Below are 24,021 nucleotides of genomic sequence, written 5' to 3' on the forward strand. Positions count from 1 at the left end.
TAACACAGAGGATTTTGAGTATTCTCATATTAGAGTCTTAAATTAGTTAAATAACGTCTTAAATGAACTTTAAAGAGTTGTGAGGAAATGAGATGCGCGGGACCGCGCGTGAGATCCGCGGTTGTTCTTAAAGTGACAGGAGCACTGATGATGCCTGTCATTAATGTTCATCAAAGAACAACGGGAATAGAGAAAATTGTAGCTTTAATGATGATTCATCTATATTTCATTTATTATTTATGCAGTTAAGGAAGGTTTGATAACTATTACATTTCTGTATAACAGGGAAGGCCATGGGTAAATATAACATTTATTATTTTGGGATATAATCATGGTATATATAACATAATATATATATAACATATATAGGTGGAGGGGTGTTTATTACAACATAATCATGGTTTATGAAGACATTTCATGTGTCCCCGTAAATCAAAATAGCTTTAACAGCATATTAAACAATTTTTTAATAAAAATGTAAAAATGCAGAATGTTTTCTGTGATGGTAGGTTTAGGGGTAGTGTGTGTGTGTGTGTGTGTGTGTGCGATATGTAGGCTTAGGGGTAGTGTAGGGGGATAGAATGTACAGTTTGTACAGTATACAAACCATTAAGTCTATGGAATGCCATCTGCCTGTCTTTCCCCTTCCCCCTCTCTATCTGTGTGTGTGTGTGTGTATGTGTGTGTGTGGGGGGGGGGGGGGTCTCTCTCTCACCCTGTGAGTTTGTGTGTGTGCCTTTCTCTCAGTCCTTACCCTCCCCCTCACTCTCACTCTATCATTGTGTTTGTGTGTGTGTGTGTGTGTGTGTGTGTGTGTGTGTGTGTGTGTGTGTGTGTGTGTGTGTGTGTGTGTGTGTGTGTGTGTGTGTGTGTGTGTGTGTGTGTGTGTGTGTGTGTGTGTGTGACTTTCTCTCTTGATCATAATTTAACCCTTTCATATAGGCTATCACAAATAACTATCACTTGAAATAAAAACGTCATGTGATGTGTTTGCCAAGATCACGTATGATGCACATGTCTTTAAATTAATTATTTACTGATATAATATAAATGTATTAAAACATAAATTTCACATGATTTTATAAAAGTGGCTATTTATAATAAACTTCCATAAAATGTAGACACGCATCTTACTCTTACCTGACACTGATATTAAAATCATCTTTGCAGTTTCTGTGATTTGGCTCCATTTATACATTTTTTATTAAAAGAAATGTATTGGACCACCCATATTGAAATGAAAGCATGTTTTATGGTGCATAAGATTGGTGCACAAACGGTAGCTAAGGTAGCTCAAAAACACATGAAGAGAAGTGTTAGAATAAAACAACATCAGCATTCGAATGGTATTCTGAACTCATTCCAATTTGACCTTTGACATAATCTGACATGAAATTCATATAAATTTAATTGATCTCATAGATGTGGCTGTTGTGGTTTGTGGTCATAGCAGCACCAACTGCTGCAGTTAATGTGGTGAATTCAGATGACTTTGACATAGTCCTTTTATGTTTTCCCATTTTAAATGCCTATTGCCTGCCGTGCACAGTTAAACTGATGCCACCGGGGTGGCGGTGCCACCGGCTTGGGCCCGTCATCGCTGCTCGCAGCTTTAATTCATATTCTTTTTCTGACAGCACTTGAAGTCACTGTGGTTTCAGTTACTGAAGAGAGCAACTTTATATTGTATTCAACATCTGTGAATGTGGTCCTCCGAAATAGTAAGTAATCCTTTTTTTTATGATTTATCCTGAGAATTATAGTAAGAGTGTTGCATGAGTAATCATGAGTGATACAGATCAAGAAATTAGCATTTTAAAAATAAATGAAGAAAGGACACTGTGCTGAGCGTGTTATTTTATTAGAAATGCTCAGATAAATTAAGAGTTTAACCTCTAAACCTCAGCCGGAGACTTGGATGTGAGCCCAGACAGCACACGGGTGTTTGCCAAGAGAAAGCACTGCAAGGGTGAGCTGAAAAAAGGCGAGACGTACATAATCATGGGCAATGATGGCCCCACCAAAGACTCGAATGGAAAGTAAGTACATTTATTCAATTAGCAGTTTTCAATTAGCAGAAAAGTCAAAGTTATAGAAGCTTGTTTCCCCCAGGGAATACAAATTGTGAGTAATTGCGAGTTTATATCTCAAATTTTGACTTTTTCCTCATAATTCTGGGTTTGTATCTCACAATTTGGACTTTATAACTCCACTTTACCATTGACGCACATATTAGGATTGTACAGAGACATTTAATGGCATCAAGATCACATCTTTCCTGGGAAGCAAGACAATGCCAACTAATTTGAAACTAAATTGAGTTATAGTTTAATTTTGCTTTCAAAATATGGAAATCATGAGATTAATAGCAATTGTTTTACTTTTTTGACAGTATTTTAAAATCCAATAAAATGAAGAATATGTGATTTGTTAATTCTCTTTCAACTTTATTTATCTGACAAAAGTACAAAGAAAAGATTTCCAATATTTTCACTGAACACCGCATAAATATAAACAAATTTTGATTTGGATGGCTGCTATACACCTCAAAAAAGTTGGGACAGAGGCTAAATAAAAGTGAAAACTTATAGAATATCCAAGTTAAACTCTTTTAAAACAGTCCACAATAAGTAGGTGAATTGGTAATAGGTGAGGGTATTGTGATCGAGTAAAAGGAGCATCTCAGTCTTTGCATGGAAAGATGGGTCATGGCTCCAAATACCATGAGAGAATTGTCAAACAATCTCAATGCAAGATTGCAAAGAATTTAGATCTTTCACCATCTACCATAATATTGTGAAAAGATTAAGGGAATCCAGGGAAATCTCAGTACATGTAGGTGTAGCAATTATGGACGCAGACATATAGATGAGTTAATCTTCCAATGATTCGATCAAATTAACATCCTTTTCAACAAAGCACAATTCAGCTCCAGGAAATCATCATCATCACGAGGGAGATGGGGGTTTGATTCTGCCCCTGAGCTACTAGTTCTGACTTCCTATGGACTCGCCACCAAATTCAGTTAAAGGAGGACAAAGGGCTCGTGGTTGTCACAAGACAAAGAAACAACCAGATCTCTGTCTTTGCATGACCAGCAAATGAACTCCACGTGACAGCTAAAACTCAGAGTAAGCTCACAGAAACTGTTAGCTTATGGAGTACATCAAATAACTGATTATTGGACTTTCATTCAAATAGCCTTCGACATAACTTGTTAGTGTGTTTACAACTAATACACGTTAGTTAGACTATTAGGCATGTATATTACTCACAATTCATGCAATTATGTAACTATTGAATGAGTGGATGAAAAAGCATTGTGTTTGATACCGGTGTGTTCGTATGGGTATAATCCAACAGATGAGCTGAATGAAATCTTTATAGAATTGATCATGTCCTTATAGTAAGAAATTAGGTCTAAATTTACTCTCTGCTTAAGAGCAGGAAACTAAATTCTATAGATAACCCAATTTTGTGGGAGGGGTGGAGACACAGTCACCCCTGAAGCCTAATTGGCCAGAACCCATCCAGGGGATGGGCAAATGTTTGAGTTTAGTCTCAGAACACGAACGAAAAGTTCAGTTCTGTCTTCAGTTCTGTCTACAGTTCTGTGTACGGTTCTGTCTGCAGTTCTGTCTACAGTTCTGTACAGTTCAGACCAGAAGCAGTGCAGAGTTCAGCTCAAGTTCGGTTCCAGTTCGGTTCGAGCTGGTTCGCGGCCTGTTCGCAGTTCAGAGATGATCTAAGTCCTAGCAGTTTGACCAGAGAGAGTTCTGAACGGAGCTCCCAGGAGACGATCTGACGATCGTGACAGACCAACTTCAGAGAAAATGGGTTAACAACGATTTCATTCAGGCCATCTGCTTTTCTCTCACTTTCCTTTCTTTTACTTAAAGTTTATTTTATTTCCGCTAAGTCTCGGGTCTGTTAAGTTACGCCGCAAAAGTCTCTCAACAACGAGATTCTAACAGCGCGCTCCAACTTCAAACAACGCCCACAAGACTTTCATCCAGCCACCAACACGCCACGTGTTCGGCTTCTCCAGACGTCAACCAGACCTTCAGCGAATCAAAGATCCGGGAAAATCCCTGTACAGCCAGGAGAAGGGAATCCCCCTTGTAAGATGACACGCGAAACCCAAACGCAAGTAACGCCTTTTTGATTCCAAGCTGAACTGGTGCATTAGATCAAATGTAATAACCCTGCCTAAGAAACGATAGGAGGTTAAATTACTGATCAATGGTTTCTTCAGGTCATGTTTCATAAATGCATGGATTGCTTAGGATTTCATAATTTCTCTCTCTTAGAACTTATTCTTTCCTCACCTTCTTCCTTTCTGCAACGTGTGAATGTGCGAGTGCGTGTGTGTTTATGTTAGATATTAGTTTGATGTGTTAGATTAATCAATAAAGTTCCGTTTGTATTCAAAGATAACTGTTCTTGTGTTATGTGCTTATCAATTTAATGTCTTGAACTGCCGATCTAAGTTACCTGGCTGTTAAATAGTGTTTCACTATTGTTCGGATATTAATATCCGCTGCAGAGTTGATATTTACGGCCCGTTCAAATGAACGCTAGAAGAGTCATTTGCTCGGCTGTAAAATAGACTCTCAAAATTCCCTATGAATTCATTAAATTCATTCATTCGAGCTAAATATACATGTTTCCCTTTAACAGAGCCCCCTTTAAGTCCTTACATATCGGCGGACGAATAAGTTAAGGTGTAAACATTAATTCTGAATTATTTATAATACATAGTGTCATTCGAGTCTTTCATTTTAATTCAGTTCCCCGTTGAGTTATTATTTTATCTGACTCATAGTCGCTACATAGGGCAAGGCAGGAAACCTCTGTTGAATGTGCATGACCTTTGAGACCTGTTGACGGCACAACATGAGAAACCATCATGCTACTCCGTTAAATATAGCCACATGGGCTCAGGAGTTCTTTGGAAAAACATTGCCAATTAACAGTCTGCTGCTGCATCAAGGAATGCCACGTGAACCTCTGTTACGCAAGGAGAAAGCTATACATCAGTTCTATGCAGAGATGCCAAGAGTTCTCTGGGCCTGCGCTCATCTCAGATGATCCAAAACACAGTGGAAATGTGTGCTGCAGTCCACTTTACCACTGACGTGGCATTTATTAGGATTGTACAGAGACATTTAATGGCATCAAGATCACATCTTTCCTGGGAAGCAAGACAATGCCAGGCCTCATTTAGCATGTGCTACAACAGAGTGGTTTTGTAGACACTCTACACCATAGTGTGGATGTGCTTGACTGGTCAGCCTGCAGTCCAGATCTGTCTCCTACTGAAAATGTATGGCCCATCATGAAAAGGAGAATCAGACATGGATGACCTCAATGACTATCGAGCATCTGCCTTGTATCAGGTAAGATGGGGCAAAAAATCCACTAGCAAAGCTACAACAGTTAGTATCCTCAATTCCGAAACTATTAAAAAGTGTAATTAAAAGGAAAGGTGATGTGACACAGTTGTAAACATACCTCTGTACAAAACTTTTTTGGAGTGTGTTGCAGTCATCAAAATCAAATTTGTTTAATATTTACAAAATACAATTAAGTTGTTCAGTGAAAACATTGGAAATCATTTCTTTGTACTTTTGTCAGTTAAATAAATGTTTGAATTATTGATATATTGCATTTTTCAAAATGTCCCAATTTTTTCTGTTTTTGGGGTTGTAAATGTCACGTCATATTTCTGTATACTTCTACAGATTTTCTCTTTGCCTTTGTCTTTTAACTTATTGGTAGGCACTGCGCTGTTTTCTGTAAAACTGCTTCATCATATTTTTTTAACAATAATAATAATAATTATACTTTTATTCAGCAAGGATACATTACATTAATTAAAAGTGACAGCAAAAGTTTGAAGTAGCGACACTATGGGTACACCTCTGGATGATTGCGTCTTGAAGCACGTGTGAAATCAGTCTAATGGCATGGCGGGACGTCAGCCCATAGCTTGTGATATCACGACCAGGAAGCTACATAGCACACCCGGACCAAACAATGTCAGCTTCTGTGCCTTCAGCAAGCATTCTATGTGAACTGTCTTTCATATTTATTTTTGTTTGTCTGCTGCCAAGGCAGAGCAGCGATCTCAGATGGATTTAGTGGAGGGGTTAGAGATGGGTGCTGTGCTTTCTCTGCCCTCACTGTCTAGATACAGTGCTTTCTCTCAGATGTTGGAAGCATGCTTTGCAGCTTCTTCTTCCCTGAGTGAAGGCCAGGTGCTGCAGTTATCCAGCTCTAAGGAGATGGATGTACTCAGCATCGAGATTGAGGACTCTACACCTCATTCTCCTGCTTATGAGGAGCTGGGGGAGGTTGTCACTGTCGTGGCCAAAAAAAAACATTGACTCGCTGACCGAGAGGCAGGATGCTAGTCCTAAAAGCAAGTTCAATGAGCATTTCTTGCCCAGTAAAGTGCAACCTCCACGTCTGCGCCCAATTTTTATTTATTTTTTGATCTCCACAGTGAGTTGCCGAGGTCATGGAGGAAACCGTTTTCCACCAGGCTCCTTACCCCAAGTCTCAAACTTTTCATCTAGTATAGGATTGAAAGAAGCACAGATATGGGGCCATGCCTAAGGTGGAGCAGACACTTGTGAGCTATCTCTCCCCTGACACAACATCGTCCCTGAAGGCCCTGACATTACCCAACCAGGCCATGCAGAACAACTCGGCCTTGGTGGCATGTATGGCAGCAGGTCAGGCTGGTGCGTGTCTGAATACCATGGCCATCCCGCAGGAATACCAGGCCGACCTACTAAAAGACTTTGATGAAGGCAAGGTAGTGGGGACAGCCAGAGACATTGGTAGATCTATTGCAGCCCTGGTCGATCTATGGCAGTAGAGGCATTTATGACTAAATTTGTCTGGAATCAAAGAGAAATACAAAGCCTTCCTGTTGGACACCCCGCTGTCCTCTCCTGGCCTCTTCGGTGATGCTAAGGTTTCAGGAGACAAAACAGCAGGTGGTAATAATCCAAAGATACCATCCTCACTGAACCCATCTCAGGGGCTGCTGGGTGGGAGCAGTCCTCGTTTTCTACAAGCGGGTGTTGAATCAATCCTGGCAGCCGTAGTCGCTCACTGTGAAACAGCTTCAGAGACTGTTAGGTCTGATGGCATCCAAAGTGATACCTTTTGGCTTGCTGTACATGAAACCTTTGCAGTGGTGGCTCAAGACCAAGGGGTTTTCCCTGAGGGGCAAGTCCCGATCAAGATTGCGTTCAAGTATCTTCGTACTATGGTGATGGTCCTGTCTCAAGGTCATGTGTTGGAGGCACCTTATGTTCCTGTTGGCTATCACATCTCTTAAGAGAATGTAAGACCGCATGAATTCGCTCCAAGGATCGGTAGCGAACCGCGGTGAAGGCCGCACGCGTTCAGTGTCTCAGCTGGAAGAATGGATTTGATTATAATATTCTTTATCTGACTCCATTTATCATAGTTATTGCATTTAGAAGAGAATCCCAACCGGTTGTTTGGTCATCTATATTTGATAGTTAATCATACATTTGATCGTTCCGTTTTAACCCTTTGTTACAATTATACCGTTCCACATTGGAGATAGTTAATAATTACAGATTAATTCAGAAAGGATCAAAATGTAACAATTTATTAACAATCAAGTAAATGTAAAATGTCAATTACATAATAGACATAAATCTCTTCTAAAAGGAAACACAAATTCTAGTTATGGTTACACTTAAAATAGTTTCAAATAAATGTAAAACATAAACCCTTAATTATGCTCTGTAGGCCTCTGCCTAAAATGTTACCTGTGAGATAGAGAGAGAGAAAGAGAGAGAGAGAGAGAGAGAGAGAGAGAGAGAGAGAGAAAGAGAGAGAGAGAGAGCTAAAGAACAGCTCTCTCCAGAGAAAGCCAGAGAATCCAAAGAGAGCGAGCTACAGTTGAAATTCTCTTTTATCCTCTTTCCTGATGTCACCAAATTCAAACCTGACTCTTGTAAAACTGACCAATCAGACCAAACCGTGAGACATTTGAAAATAACCAATCAGACAAAACTTCCCCCATTGTATCAAAGGTGTAAGAACCTGTTTGCCAGCCAGCCATTCTTTTGTTGTTCTATCTCCAACTGGCCCTTCTGATGGCGTTAAGGGGGAGGGGGTTGAGTCAATTTCAATATCCTGATCACGACGATGGCTGCTAACAGCAAAGCAGATGATTTTGTTCTATCTTGTTGTATCTTTGATTATTTTCCACCTTACAAGAATATGAGATCTTCAGGCTCTGTCGGTTTTCCCGTCATGCACTCTCAGAAAAAAAGCTATAACTGGGGCGGTACCTTTTCAAAAGGCACACGCAAACCCTCTTTTATCATTAAACTACTGTCAGGATTTACTAAAGACACACAGTGAAAAATTAGCACTGATAAGGCGTGGACAAAGTAATTTTTGTTGCTGACCTTATGGCATAAGCATTTGTAGAAGTTTCTTCCTTTTAGGGGAAAATGTATGGGAGGAGAGTATTTAAATGAATCATGCAAGGTGATTTACTAAGGTTTGCATTAGTCGATTTACTGGTATTTGCAGCATTTACCGCCTCAAAAAAGAACGTTTTAAACCAGACGCAAATTTGCGCTGCTCTTAGTAAATTGCGTTGGTCATTATGAAAATGATATGGCTGTCTGTGTTCTTTAATTTGCATGTAATTCGTATATCAGGCACATAACTTTCCACTCCCATTGGTGCTTTTTTGGAATTGTGCTCTCACGCTAATTTGCCCTGTTTAATAAATCTGGCCCCTGGACTTAGACTTCACACTAGGGTTACAACTGTTACCCAGTCTCGTTTCCTTGAGAAGGGAAAGAGACGCTAAGTCACCCTGCCATACTTCCTGCATGCCTGTGATTGACTTTTGTGATTGACTTCCTGGTCATGAAGTCAGCCCTACAGGCCCTACAGGCTGACGTTCCGCTATGCCATTGAACTGATTTTACGCATGCTTCAAAATGCAATCACACAGAGACGTTCCCATTAGCATGGCTACTTTAGAAGCAGCGTCTCTCTCCCTTCTCAGAGAATGTAGGACCCCTTGAATTAAGATTATTATATTTCGGGGTCCTTGGCATAAAAACTTTGAAAACAGCTGCACTAGCATATAGAAAAACTTAAAGCTAATAGACATGAACTCTTTCTCTCTCAGCATGCAGTACCTGCTGGATTCAAAGACATGGGTTGAGCAGAAGCTATCAATCTCAACATGCAAAGCATCAGTCAACAGGATTTACTGCAAGGAACTGAAAGATTTTGTGAAAGAGTACCAAGTTGATGGGTGTAACATGTAGTCTGAACTGTAATTTGGGGGAATTTAATTATTCCATGTCACTACAGCAAAGGAATCTACATTTATCCTGAATTGTAAACCAGCATTTATTTTTATGCTATGGATTATGTTAACTGAGAAGAACCTGTAAGACATACATTTGCTTTATCTGTAATCATGTCTTAAAATAAATGTGCTTACAAAACATTTAAGAGTCAGTAACTTCAAAACACAATATACCAATGAAATCACATTAGAGTGCATTAGTGCCTCCCCACTTTTTCAGCTGTGTTAAAGGGATAGTTCACCCAAAAACTAACCGGAACCAACGACTCGAATCAGAAGACACAAGAAGTGTACAAATCTTTCCAGGGAACAGACATGAATGAAAATGAAGTGACAAAAGAAATAATGACCCGGATTCAGAGGTGAGGTGAACTAACAGACTGCATAGCCTGAAGACCCAGCTAAGCAATTAATTAATAATTTCTTTCTCAAAGTTTGGCCTTGGCTGCATTAGCTTATAATAAAAAAAAAATCCAAATGTGATCAATGTTTGCGTAATTACTAGATGTGTTGGGGAACTTTATGTGACATTTTAATTATATTCGGCTGAAATGAACGAATTCTGACTTGAAAAAAGATTTGTTCATTTTGCTGAACGAGATTCAAAGATCAGAGTCCGTAAAATGATCTGAACTTCCCACTACTACAAAAGAATAACCTGACGCAATGTATAGGAGTATCGCAATTTTTGATGCCTCTCGTGGTTCAAACAAATAGGCCTGGGCAACAAACTCAAGCCCCTCTTCTCTTCGAAATCTCTTTTCTCTTTAAAGATTCTCATTTTAGACTTCTAATTGATGACCGGTGTTTTGTTTTGCTCTTTAATCTGCCCTGTTTAATTCATCTGGACCCCTGGACTTAACACTAGGACCCCAGGTGCTCATGTCCTAGATTTGTGCTCGCTATGATTCACACTAGACAGGCACTTGTCAGCATGGCGGAGTGCGTATTATCATTCCTATAGCATCGCTGCTTCCGAAAGAGCACAAGTTCCCTCGAAAGGGAACGTCTCAGTTTACGACTATAACTATGGTTTCCTGAGAAGGGAACGAGACACTAAGTCACCCTGCCAGACTTCCTCTTTAAAAATTCTCGTTTTAGACTTCTAATTCATGACCGGTGTTTTGTTTTGCTCTATCCTCTGCACTTTCGCAGTAATATATTTCAATCAATAGCCTACATTAGCCTACAGCAGAAATAATACTTTAAAAAGTGAAAAGAAGCAGGTTTTTAGACAAGAGACATCATTATGTTTCCGTTCGACTGTTTGCCATCAGATCATTTTAAACTGTTAAACTCCTGGTAAGTTTTCAGTCCAAGTATCCAGTAAGCGAATGTATTCAAGCAGTGAGTTCAAAACATTGTTAATGCAGAGAAAAACTTGCACGATTACAGCAGAGATGGCAGAGAGAATAGTGACTCACGTTTAGTAAATGATTCATTTCAGCATGTATTTCACTTCAAAGCAGGACAGTTCTCGTATTCTGTGATTGTTCAAGGTAATCAAGGTAAAGGCGATTACAGTGATATACATGAGTTGTACATTAGGCAAGCGAGAGTCCATTATTATTGATGTGCAAACAAACTGTGTATGTGGGCTTTCTGTGCACTGATTGTTATAACATCGTATTTTTGCATGAACACAATAGTATATTTGTGTAGCCGTCAAAATTCATGTCTCATGAGTTTTTTATAATGAATGATGGCCGAAGAGGTGTATTTTAGAGTATGCGTCTGTGGATTAGTAATTCTGAATGTATCCGTATCAAATGCAGTCAAGACTAGGCAGCTGGGTTAGTGGTGTTTTGCCATCTCCCTGTGGTTTGTTTGGTATATCAGCTTGACTTGTGCTTATTTGTATTAAAAATGCTTTACAAATGTTTTCCTTTCACAGTTTTTGTTGTCGCACTATAGACATACACTGTTAATTATGAATATAATTTTTTTAAATTGAAAATTTACTGTAAAAATGAGGGTGGGGGGCATTGTGTATGTTGTGTCAAAAGGGAGGCCCACAGTCTTTGACTTTGAAAACCCCTGCTATAGGGATTTAACTTTTAAGGCTTTAGTGAGAGAAAGCAATACAATCCAATGATGCATTACAAATGATATAATTGAATTAAAAACAATGATGAAATATAAAAGTATTCATTTTATGCTGTTGATTATATCAATAGTCTATATGTAACAATATATTTTACTTTTTTTTTAATCTCAATAAATGAATCAAACCTTCACACTACCCCTTGCCAACAATAGAAGATATCATGGATGCATGAGACGGCGCATGCGCAGGTTGTGAGCGCGTTGTTTGTGTTTGGAGCTCTGTCGAATTGATTCATAATCCTTGAGTTTCTTCTTAACACTCGCTTACAAATGAATACTTTCTATTATTTACAGCGTGTGAACATATCTCCGATACGATTCTCTATAAAAAACAATCGGATTGCTTTGATATCGCTACTTATATCCGAACTTCCGCTACTAGCCGTAGCCCGCTAGCATTGCACGCGTGGTAACTTATTTACACCCGTAACCACTGAAACCTACAATTCGCCATTGAAGCACATCTGCTACAATGGCGAATAACTCGGATGTGTGTCTAATGTTACCTTTGAGTGCAGGTGAGGACACGTTCTAGCTGCATTCGGTGCAGTTGGAGTTGGAGTCGTTGGACAAGCAGATTCGCGACCTACTAGACAGACGAGCCATGCTGAGAGAGCGACGATCAGCGCTTGAAACATCACGCGGCGATGCTCACAAGTCAGTGGTTAGTAACCTTTTGACTCCCACCTCGTCTACTCCGTGTGTTTCTCTGCACAGGACCCAAGCACCCAGGACGTGATCATCCCTGGTTTCGTTCACTCCGGCACCGACACAGCACCATGGACCCTGGGTGTTTCCACAGCGGAAGACGCGAGCCAGGACCAGAGCAAGGACCTCTCCGCCCCTCCCGGTCTTCGAGATCTCCACCCGGAACCGCTTCTCCCCTCTTCGCGAAACGGAACGCGACGCTGTGGTCATCTGTACTTCCATCGTCCGGCATGTCCACGCTACCTCAGGTAAGGTGCGCACTCACTGCTTTCCTGGTGCTCGTGTTCTCGATGTCGCTGCGCAGGTTGCCGAGATCCTGAATGGTGACGAGCGCATCGGAGCTGTCGTGCTGCACGCGGGAACGAACGACATCAGGCTGCGGCAGACGGAGGTTCTGAAGAAGGACTACAGGAGTCTGGTCGAGTTTTTATTTAACACCGTGGCTAGACTAACAAATAAACAAGCATCGCCTGAGCAAAATATTCCGTTACAGTTTAGTAGTAATGATTTTATGAAATCTTTAATGATGTCTTATTATTCAACCTCAATTATCGCCCCTCAAGAACTACTACACCGCTTTACAACTATAGGACAGGAAGAGCTAAATAAACTTATCATTGCATCGAAACCAACAACATGTTTATTAGATCCAATACCCACTAAACTACTGAAAGAGTTGTTACCTGTAGTGGAAGAGCCTCTTCTCAATATTATTAACTCGTCTTTATCTTTAGGTCATGTTCCAAGAATATTCAAGTTGGCAGTCATAAAACCTCTCATTAAGAAGCCACAATTAGATCATAATAACCTAGCAAATTACAGACCCATTTCAAATCTTCCATTTATGTCTAAAATACTAGAAAAAGTTGTGTCCGCTCAATTGTGCTCTTTCTTGCAAGAAAATGATATCTATGAAAAATTTCAATCAGGATTCAGGCCGCATCATAGCACAGAAACTGCGCTCGTTAAAATCACAAATGATTTACTTCTAGCTTCTGACCAAGGCTGTATCTCAATACTAGTTCTACTCGATCTTAGTGCTGCGCTCGATACTATAGATCATAAAATACTCTTAGATCGACTTCAAAATTACACTGCTGTTCAGGGACAGGCATTAAACTGGTTTAGATCGTACTTATCAGACCGCTACCATTTTGTCTGTCTAAATGGGGAAAAATCAAAGATAACGTCAGTAGACTATGGGGTGCCGCAAGGATCCGTGTTAGGCCCTCTGCTATTCTCAATATATATGCTGCCACTTGGTAATATTATAAGAAAACATGGAATTAATTTCCACTGTTATGCTGATGACACTCAATTATATATTTCATCACGACCAGATGAAAACGCTAAATTATCTAAACTGACAGCGTGTGTTGAAGATATTAAATACTGGATGACGTGTAATTTTCTGCTATTAAATTCAGATAAAACGGAGGTATTACTTATTGGTCCAAAAAAACTGCCCACAAAACCTCTCACAATACAACTTTAACTTGGAAGGATGTCCTGTCACTTTATCCACTACAGTAAAAGACCTGGGTGTTATATTAGACCACAACTTGTCTTTCGAAAATCATATTTCATATGTTACAAGAACGGCATTTTTCCACCTTAGAAACATTGCTAAGCTACGTAACATGCTATCTATTTCTGATGCAGAAAAGTTAGTTCATGCATTCACGACCTCGAGACTAGATTACTGTAATGCTTTATTAGCTGGTTGTCCTGCATACTCAATTAACAATCTACAGTTGCAGCTGCTAGAGTTCTTACTAGGTCAAGAAAATATGATCATATAACACCAATTTTATCATCTCTACACTGGTTACCTATTAAGTTCCGTATCAATTACAAAGTATTGCTACTGACCTATAAAGCCCTAAATGGTTTAGCTCCAGTGTATTTAACGGATCTTCTATCGCCCTACAATCCATCGCGCTCTTTAAGATCACTAATCTCGAGGCTTCTGGTCATTCCTAGGATATCTAAGTCAACTAAAGGAGGGAGGGCATTTTCACATTTAGCTCCTAAACTCTGGAATAGTCTTCCTGATATTGTTCGAGGTTCAGACTCGCTGTCCCAGTTTAAAACTAGATTAAAGACGCGTCTCTTTAGCCAAGCATTCACATTATAATTACCTTTTATACTACAGTTAAATCGGATCAAAAGCATTAATATTCTGAACAGCAGCTATGCTTATTATTTCCCATCTGCTTTTCTGTTGTTATCTCGGGACACTAGTCCCGAGGTAACTAGTTTGTCAGCTCCAGTTTGTATCCAGCCTCTCATGGAGACTTCAGATGCCCCAACACCTGTGATGAGACGACTCGACGCCTGTGAAGAGACGACTCAACGCCAGCGTTGTTATGGCCTAAAATACATGATTGATTAACTTATTCTAACATTTTGCTTTAACATTCTCTTTCTAACATTTTTTAATGTACATTTATGAAATGTACTTTCTGTAAAGCTGCTTTGAAACAATGTGTATTGTGAAAAGCGCTATACAAATAAATTTGATTTGAATTGAATTGAATTGAATTGAATTGAATTGAATTGAATATCACGCCCCAGGCTAACGGGTGCAAAATACTTGTGTTTTAGATGCCCGTTCGGGGTACTGGGCAATAAAACTAACAGAGGAATCATCCAAGCTGACGACATTCAACACTGTATTTGGACGAAACAGATTTTGGCGTCTTCCATTTGGCATAATTTCAGCTCAGGATGAATTTCAACGCAAAATCGACAAGACATATTAAAGTCTAAATGGTGCAATCGTCGATGATATTCTGGTATATGGGTGAACCAAACAGGAACATGACGACAAATCCCATCATAAAGGTGTGAAACTCAACCCTGATAAAAGCATTGTGAGTGCCTCTGAAGTTCACTTCTTTGGTCACTGCTTATCTGCTGAAGGAGTCAAGCCAGACCCTGAGAAGGTCTCAGTGATCAAGCACATGGAGCCACCAAAGAGCAAAGCGGAGCTCAAAACAGTCCTGGGAATGGTAAATTACCTATCCAAATTTGCACCCTGCTTAGCGGACATTAATGCACCACTTCGTCAGCTGCTCAAACTGTCAAGCGAGTTCATATGGGATTCCCAGCACGATGCCGGATTCAAAAAAAGATCTCAAGGAAGGAACCTGGACCAGTACTTGCGTACTATGATCCATACAAAGAACTCCACCTTCAAGTGGATGCATCGAAATATGGCCTCTGAGTAGTCCTGCTGCAGGACGGGAAGCCGCTCAGCTATGCATCAAGGTCACTGACCGAATGTGAAGTTAGCTACACTCAAATAGAGAAGGAGCTCTACACGGTCTTATTCGGCTGCAAGCGCTTTCATCAGTACGTGTATGGCCAAAAAGTCATAGTGGAGTCTGATGACAAGCCGCTTGAAGCAGTGATGAAAAAATCTCTAGCTGCATCTCCGCCGCGACTTCAAAGAATGATTCTGCAACTCCAGAAATATGATATCAACATCACACCCTGGCCAGGAAAGGAGATTCCTGTGGCAGACACCCTCTCTAGAAAGTTCATAGAGACAGAACACGACAATCTCAGCGAAGGAATGGACATGCAGGTACACATGGTATACAAAAGCTTACCCGTCAGTGACACAAAGCTGCAACAGTTCCATGCAGAGACTGAGACAGACAGCCAGCTAGATCAGCTCAGACAGGTGATTCTGAATGGATGGCCTGGAGAGAGGAGAAAATGCCCAGCAGACATCAGTGACTTCTGGAATTTCTGAGACAAACTCTCATTTATCAACGGGGAATCATCCTCAAAGGTGAGAAAATAGTCATACCTACCTCACTCAGAGAAGATATGCTCAGACGCATTCATGTCGGTCACATGGGTATTAAGAAGTCAAAGAAAGAAGAAAAAAAAGAGCACAAGATGTGTATGTGTATTCTGGCCAGGAATGTGTAAACAGATAGAACACATGATCGAAAGATGCGATACTTGCCTGGAGAGACATTGTTCAAACACCAAGGAGCCCATGATTCCTCACAAAATACCAACCAGACCATGGCAGGTGATAGCTTCAGACCTCTTTACCTGGAACAATGAAGAATACATGGTACAGTTGACTACTATAGTAGTCAGATTATGGACGGGGCCTACGGCAAAGAACTTTATCATTTCATCTGTTTGATACTCATTGTATACAAACTGTAAATAAATATATTTCAAATGTTTTTCGGGTAGAACTTTAATGACATCCCATTCTTAATCCGTACGGTTTAATATGGAGTTGGCCCACCCTTTGCAGCTATAACAGCTTCAACTCTTCTGGGAAGGCTTTCCACAAGGTTTAGGAGAGTGTTCATGGGAATTTTTGACAATACTTCTAGAAGCGCTGTGCAGGCCAGTCAAGTTCCTCCACACCAAACTCGCTCATCCATGTCTTTATAGACCTTGCTTTGTTTTTCAGTCATGTCAGAACAGGATGGGGCCATCCCCAAACTGTTCCCACAAAGTTGGGAGCATGAAACTGTCCAAAATGGCTTAGTATGTTGAAGCATTAAGAGTTCCTTTCACTGGAACTAAGGGGCCTGTGGGTATGTCAGTGGTCCTGTTGGTCCCCCTTGCACGGAGTCTAGGGGCCTGGCTAGCGCAAAGGACCCAATAGAGCAGGTCTCAGCCGATTAGAAGACAGGTTTTTACAGCCCCTACTTCATTGTACCCAAGAAAGGCGGTGGGTTACAGCCAATCTTGGAGCTGTGAGTTTTGAGTCGGTCCCTGCACGAGGCGTCTCTATGCGTTTAAGTGGAACCTGTTTGTTGAATGGTGCTCTTCTTGCCAGGAAAACCCATGGAGATGCCCGATCAGAAACGTGCTGTCCTTCCTGCAAGATGGGTTGGAGCTAGGGATAAAACGGTATGGAAATTTCACATCACGATTATAGTGACCCAAATTATCACGGTTATCAATATTATCACGGTTTTGTTCAAATGAGATGAAAGTGTTAAAAAAGAACCGATGCACACACTTAAAACATTTAAACAAGTTTTATATTTGAAAATCAACAAACAACAAATAAATCAAGCAGCTCTATGGACTTTTTTAAGCTAGATTCAATTCTGTGGGATTTCCTTCATTATAATGGCTGTCGTCAATAGCAACGCATAAATAATAATAATTTGGTGTAAATATAATCTCTAATATTATCTCTGTAAATATATTCTCAAGCAATGTTCTCATCAGTGTTCAGCAATGATGCATTTAAATCTAGCATATGTTGTGTAAGATCCCAAACAGTATCCTGGTGAAAAAATGCATATCCATATTTCCATTTGATTTGACAGTTTATTTTATTAAATATCAAAATGTGTGCATCATACCTGACACCTAGATGAACACTTTACAGTCAGTTTTATGACTGTCATTCCCTTCAAATGCTATTGAAGTTTGAAACGTGTATAACGTTACCAATGTTGTATGTAACTTTAGAGACGGTCCCAAAATTCGCCAACTTTATTCCAGTCATATCAGATGCGCTGTGGTTCTGCTGTGTTTGTTTGAAATTATTTTCGCTGCTGAAATAGAACAAAAACAGTCAATCACTGTATGATGAATGAATCTCCTGCATACATCGCATGTTTATCTCTGCTTTGAGTGAAGATTTCAGCGAGTGAGAGCGGTGCGTGCTCTGAACGAAACTCCGGCTAATCTGAACTCCTCTGATTATGAGACATTGCATTCATAAACTCAATAGAAACACGTGTGAGTGGTTATAATGCGCAAGGCGATTATAACAGATGGCTTCTGAGAAGACTATAATAAGTTCAACCGCCAAAGTGACTAGTGTCGTGCGCAAATGGCGGTTATTAATGTCAAGCCCTGATTATTATCCCTTAAATGTCACCCTAGTCTTGACTTAATTTGTTCGTTCGCTTCACGTTAATATTTGCCAGACATAGTTTTGGTATTGAGGTCAAAGTCCACTTGCCTTGGGTTCGCAGATTGGAAGTGTTTCCCCCTATTACAGCGACTTTCTTCTGGCATGTTCTGCTGACAGGGTGACCATCTTCGATTAAGTTTCCCTCAGGACTTTTGTAAAAGCCAAAATATGATCACACCTCAGATTTGGTCCTTTTAGAAGTCTGAACAATCCCCCCAGTGCTGTCACTGCCTTCTGCCATTTCTTCTCATTCAAAAAACAGCGGTGCACTGTGCCTGCGTCAGACTGACTGGACAAGATTTACCGCGAGTTTTCAAAATCGTGATAATCACACGCAGTTTTAATGATAATTAAATTTTAAACGATATTACTAACAGTCACTAAATTTTATCGTGGTTTACCGTGAAACCGGTAATCGTTTCATCCCTAGTTGGAGCGAAGGCTGTCTTCCTCCACCATAAATGCGTATGTTGCTGCTATTGCCACACATCACGATGCAGTTGATGGTAAATCTGTTGGAAAGCACAACCCGATTGCCAGGTTCCTGAGGGGTGTGAGAAGGTTAAATTCTCGATTTCACCCCGTACCCTCTTAGGACTTGTCTCTGGTGCTCACAGCACTGCTGAGAGTGCCCTTTGAACCTTTCTATGAAGACAGTACTCCTGACTTCATTGGCTTCTATCAAGAGTGTAATAATTTCACTTTTGGGCCCAAACAAGGGACGCCAATTATGTAGTGATTTTACCTTCGTCCATCCAAGGACGTCAAGTAAGGTAGTGATTGGTACTCACGTCACCGCTGACTTTGTGATTTTTGGATCACACGTCACTTAAGGTGTGGTTATGAGTACATCAGATGACCACCTTCCCCCTCTCTTAGTTTGGACACTAGTCAAGGTCTTTTACCTTGGCTCTATGAGAACACTCCAAATGGGAGGCTATTCAATCCTTTTATATTGAATGTAAAGTGGGGAGAGTTGGTCAGCTGATTTATCTGAAAGATTGGTGAGATTTCTAACTTGTAGAGCCTTTTCTGTATTATCAGCACAAGTAAGACACAATTGTGATAAAATAGATTTTATTAACAAAAGATAAACAAGAATAACTAACACAACTACTAAATGAATACAATGAATGATAAAGGAATAAAGTGCATAAGATACATAAAATACATGTGATTAAGTTGAGTGTGGCTAAAATACATGTGATTAAGTTGAGTGTGGCTATGGAAGAGTTGCGTTATCTTATGGAAAGATAAACTGTTGTTTCTCTGAAACTAAGGTGAAGAACCTTATATGTATGCATCAAACAAATAACGAAAGGTTATTTGGTATTAACTAGCATCAGTTAAATTAACTCTAATGTAAATTTGAAAATCATATACTGATAATATACAACAATGCCAAGGTTTCTGGAAAGAGGTTTGGTTAAGTGATATTTACGTTCCACGTGGTTGAGTAAGCAGTCCGATGGAGGTGACTTCTTCCACTGGTTGTGCTGGGTGACAAATGCAGTGGGAAAGGAGCTGGAATCCGTTTCAACAGTCTTGAACACGAAGATCTGTGGGATGCTGATCTCCTGGAGCACCAAAGGGTCCTAAAATCTGGAACACGCAGATGAGGCCCTGAAGTAGGTGCAGAAGGTCCTTAATCTGGAACACGCAGACGAAGGAACCTCGAAGTGAAGGTTTGCTCTCCTGAGCTCAACCTTGTTGCAAATGTCTCTGTGTGTCTTCTGACTCTGTGGGTCAGACACTCAGGACTTGGTCAATCCGCTTTGGTCTCTCTGGCTTGGAGACTCGGGACGTGCTGTAGTCGTCTCGCTGGACTAAAACTCTGAACGTAGTGGTTGTTAATGTCTCTTTCCTCACAGGCTTTAGGCTCAGAACGTGGTCGTATCTGTTGCTGCCTCACAAGCTGTAGATTCAGATCCTTGGATCTTTTGTTGTCTCTCTGGATTAACCAGAGGCTCAGAACGTGGTTTCATTCTGTCACAGTCTCATCCTCGCCGGACAGACTCAGAACATTACGGTGTATCTGTTATGTCTCTCTTGAAGGGAGACCCAGAACGTGGTGAACTGTTACAGTCTCATCCTTGCTGGGGAGACTCAGAACATTACGGTGTATCTGTTATGTCTCTCTTGAAGGGAGACTCAGAACAAGGTGTGTCTGTGTAATGGGTACCTTTATCCTTTTCCGAATAGGAGGAGATTGCAATTTGTCACTTCCCCATTCCAGTGTTGCGATTGGCTGCTGGCATCAGAGGGGGTCCACAGTGAGACTCTCCCTCCTTTCTCCTGTGGAACTCATTTGCATACTGTACACAGTTAGAAGTCTTTAAATTGTCTTTAAAGTTACCAATGCATTTCTCACTTTCCAAACCACCATCAGAATACCCTTGGCAATATTCTAAACAAATAGAAACCAAATATGATGGGAAAAGATTGAACTGTTCATTAATTTGTTCATTAACAGCTGATTCTGTGTAAGATGTTGCATGACAAATAGCTGTCACTGAGAATACTTATTTCTCTGAATAAGTATGAAATGGATGTGTGTAGTTTACATCAGTCTTAAGGTTTCCAAACATAGTTATGACTGGATTTGGATAGATCATTTTGGTCTTTCTTTCACCCAGTACTGCTAAGGTCCTGTGGAATTTTTATGGCAGTCATAGACCAGAACACTAGCGATGTGGATGAAGGGCAGGTACTGCATTTGGGCCAATGAGATGTCTTGTCCTTCCTGGGCTTGGTACAAGAGCTGGTCTTTTTGGCCTCTAAGAGGTGTCTGGATGTTGTCATAGCATCTTATCTGATGGCGTTGGACAGTTTGTTTGTCTCAGTCTACCAAGATCCAATCAAAATGTAGCAAACCTTTGTCCACTGTTATGGACAGAGAGTGCCCCGGCCATAAACTGGGCCCTGGAATGTGCTGTCCACTACATGAGGGTCGCGGACCTGGATGCATTTTTGGTCGATTTTTGGCTGACTCTCACTTCATCTTGTGACCTATGTGCCCAAGGTTCCCACCACTTCCTTCAGGGACCAGGTATTTCACACTCAAGCGTTGAGCGCTGGGTGTTTTTTACCGGTCGCCGAGAGTTGAAGAATGTTCAACTTTGAATAAAATGCATCGCTCATCACTGTCACTTTTTACCCAGCCGACCAATCTCATTGGAGGAGGGGCGGGACAAATACAACACCAACCAACCACCACATTCTGTGTGTACAATGTCAACAGATGACAACAACAAGCATAATAACCGAACAAAATAATTCAAAACAAGAGCCAGAGTGAATGTGAAATGAGATACTAGTAACACTTCTGCGGATATTCCGTATCATAACAAGCAAAGAGTCTCAACTGAAAAAAATGCAGCGCTGCCAAAACGCTCTCAAGCACCCTCAGCAAGGCTTTTTCAGCAGAGCGCCTAGCAATTTCAGCTGATTAAAAGCTCCTTAGCGGAAACGCGGCCTAACGCTTGTATGCATTGGTGGAACCTGTTCGATGAGCCTGTGTCTATTCTTCGACAGAGTTTTCTCTGAAGCTACCCCAGAGACCTTCCATATGTAGTACTACCCTGATGGTTAGTCCATATGTGTAACTTCCACATGTTACCTACCTATGGCCAGGATGTGACCTCCGTAGCGTTCCTTTCCAGTTTTATCCAACAAGTCTTGCTGATTGGGTCATGCAGAATAGCAGCGAATGACTTGACACTCAAAGATGATTTGGCACTCATGCGATATCCCAATACGTTAGTGATGTTCCGATGTGACATCTCCGTTCCCTCCTAAAAGGAACGAGGGTTACGTACGTAACCAAGAATTCCACTGTTAAACATAATTCATTTTAAAATAAGTTGAAGATGGCTTCAAAATATACCATATACAGTATTGATTGATACCACTGAACTCACAGTAGTCTGTCTTTTACATTTTTTTAAGTTATCATTTAAAAAAAATAAAAAAATTTAAATGATTTTTAGGGTGGGGGCATCCCATGAGACAGCTCAGCAGAATACTGACCACACAGATACATCAATCAACAAAACACATCACTGTAGGTACACTTTTGAAGCCTCTTTCACATCTTCTCACTGAGTTTCATGCCAGTCCAGTCATTGAGACACTCAGTCACACTCGACGTGGACTTCACGTCGCAAGCTCTGCTGAAGCATTGTAGTTTTTTGTTTGTTCTGTTTATAGTTTTTGTGTTTTTTGTCTTGGATGTTGTCTGCCTTACTACGTACGACAGACAGACACTTTTGGACATTGGTTCGGCAATCGCACACCGAAAACCGGACTTTAAATTCATCAACGACGACACGCCGTTTACAAACACAGCAGCGGAACCCTTTGTCTGGGTGGCCCGGCCGCGGAGACGCGGCCGGAGAAGGGGCTGTAGAGCTGGCGTACTCGTCAGATTAAGACGCCGCGCAAACCGACCCCCGCTTCCCAGTATTTTACTGGCAAATGTTCAGTCTCTGGACAATAAACTCTGCGAGCTGAGAGCGCGGATCTCTTTCCAACGAGACACGAGGGACTGCTGCATTATCTGCCTTACAGAAACTTGGATGTCCGCTGAGATTCCAGACTCAGCCATCGAAACCACGGGGTTCTCCGTGCATCGGATGGACAGAGAAAAAGATCTCTCCGGGAAAAGCAAAGGCGGGGGTGTGTGTTTTATGATCAACCGATCCTGGTGTGATCAGAGGAACGTACACTCTATCAAGTCTTTCTGCTCTCCTGATCTGGAATTTCTCATGGTTCTGTGCCGACCATTCTGGCTACCGAGGGAATTCACCGCGGTCATCATCACAGCGGTGTATATTCCCCCACAAGCCGACACAGACCGGGCACTAAAGGAACTGTATAGGTCAGTGAGTGAGCAGGAAACCGCGCATCCTGAGGCTGCGTTTATTGTGACCGGGGACTTTAACAAAGCCAACTTCAAGCGCATCGCACCCAAATACCACCAACATGTTAGCATCAACACGCGAGGGAACCGTGTTTTAGACCACTGCTACTCCCCCTTCAAGGAGGGTTACAAGTCCCTCCCTCGCCCACCATTCGGCAAATCAGATCACGCGTCCATTCTACTTTTGCCCGCTTACAGGCAGAGACTGAAACAGGAAGCACCCGCCCTCAGAACCATCCAGTGCTGGTCAGACCAATCGGACTCTATGCTACAGGACTGTTTTGATCACGCGGACTGGGAGATGTTCCGGTCGGCCTCTGATGACGACATCGAGGTCTACGCTGATAGCGTAACGTGTTTCATCAGGAAGTGCGTAGATGACGTTGTTCCGACCAAAACAATTCGGCTGTACCCAAACCAGAAGCCGTGGATAAATGGGGATGTTCGCGCGGCACTCAATGCGCGGACCTTCACTTTTAACTCTGGTAATGCGGAGGAGCATAAACAAGCAAGTTATGCCCTCCGGAAAACAATCAAAGCAGCAAAACGCCAGTACAGGGACAAGATTGAAGGACAGTTCAACACCACCGACTCCAGAAGCATGTGGAGGGGAATTAACACCATCACAGACTATAAAGGGAACACAAACTCCACCGTGAACACCGCTGCCTCTCTCCCGGACGAGCTCAACACCTTTTATGCTCGCTTTGAGGGAAATAACACCGCCCTCGCGGAGAGAGAGCTCGCGGCTGAAGATACAGAGGTTAGTGCACTCTCCGTATCTGAAGCGGATGTAACCCGATCCTTCCGGCGGGTGAACGTCCGTAAAGCTGCGGGTCCAGACGGGATTCCCGGCCGCGTCATCAGAGCGTGCGCGCGCCAACTGGCTGGAGTTTTCACGGACATTTTTAACCTGTCCCTCTCCCTGTCTGTGGTCCCCACATGCTTCAAAACGTCCACCATTGTTCCTGTACC

General features: G+C 41.4%; 1 protein-coding gene across 1 annotated transcript in view; it reads left to right on the top strand.

The window, feature by feature from the left end:
• The window catches only part of c4b (complement C4B (Chido/Rodgers blood group)), a 93,341-nt gene extending 76,922 nt beyond the window's left edge, over positions 1-16,419 (top strand). Inside the window, exons 39-42 of the mRNA XM_079837564.1 lie at positions 1,638-1,721; positions 1,907-2,039; positions 9,206-12,453; positions 14,813-16,419. Of these exons, the coding sequence (XP_079693690.1) occupies positions 1,638-1,721; positions 1,907-2,039; positions 9,206-9,347 (359 nt within the window). The 3' untranslated portion in view covers positions 9,348-12,453; positions 14,813-16,419. The remainder of the gene's footprint in view (positions 1-1,637; positions 1,722-1,906; positions 2,040-9,205; positions 12,454-14,812) is intronic.
• The last annotated feature ends 7,602 nt before the right edge of the window (positions 16,420-24,021 follow it).

The sequence above is a fragment of the Gobio gobio genome, assembly GCF_949357685.1.
Source record: "Gobio gobio genome assembly, chromosome: 15".
Classification (NCBI taxonomy): Eukaryota; Metazoa; Chordata; class Actinopteri; order Cypriniformes; family Gobionidae; genus Gobio; species Gobio gobio.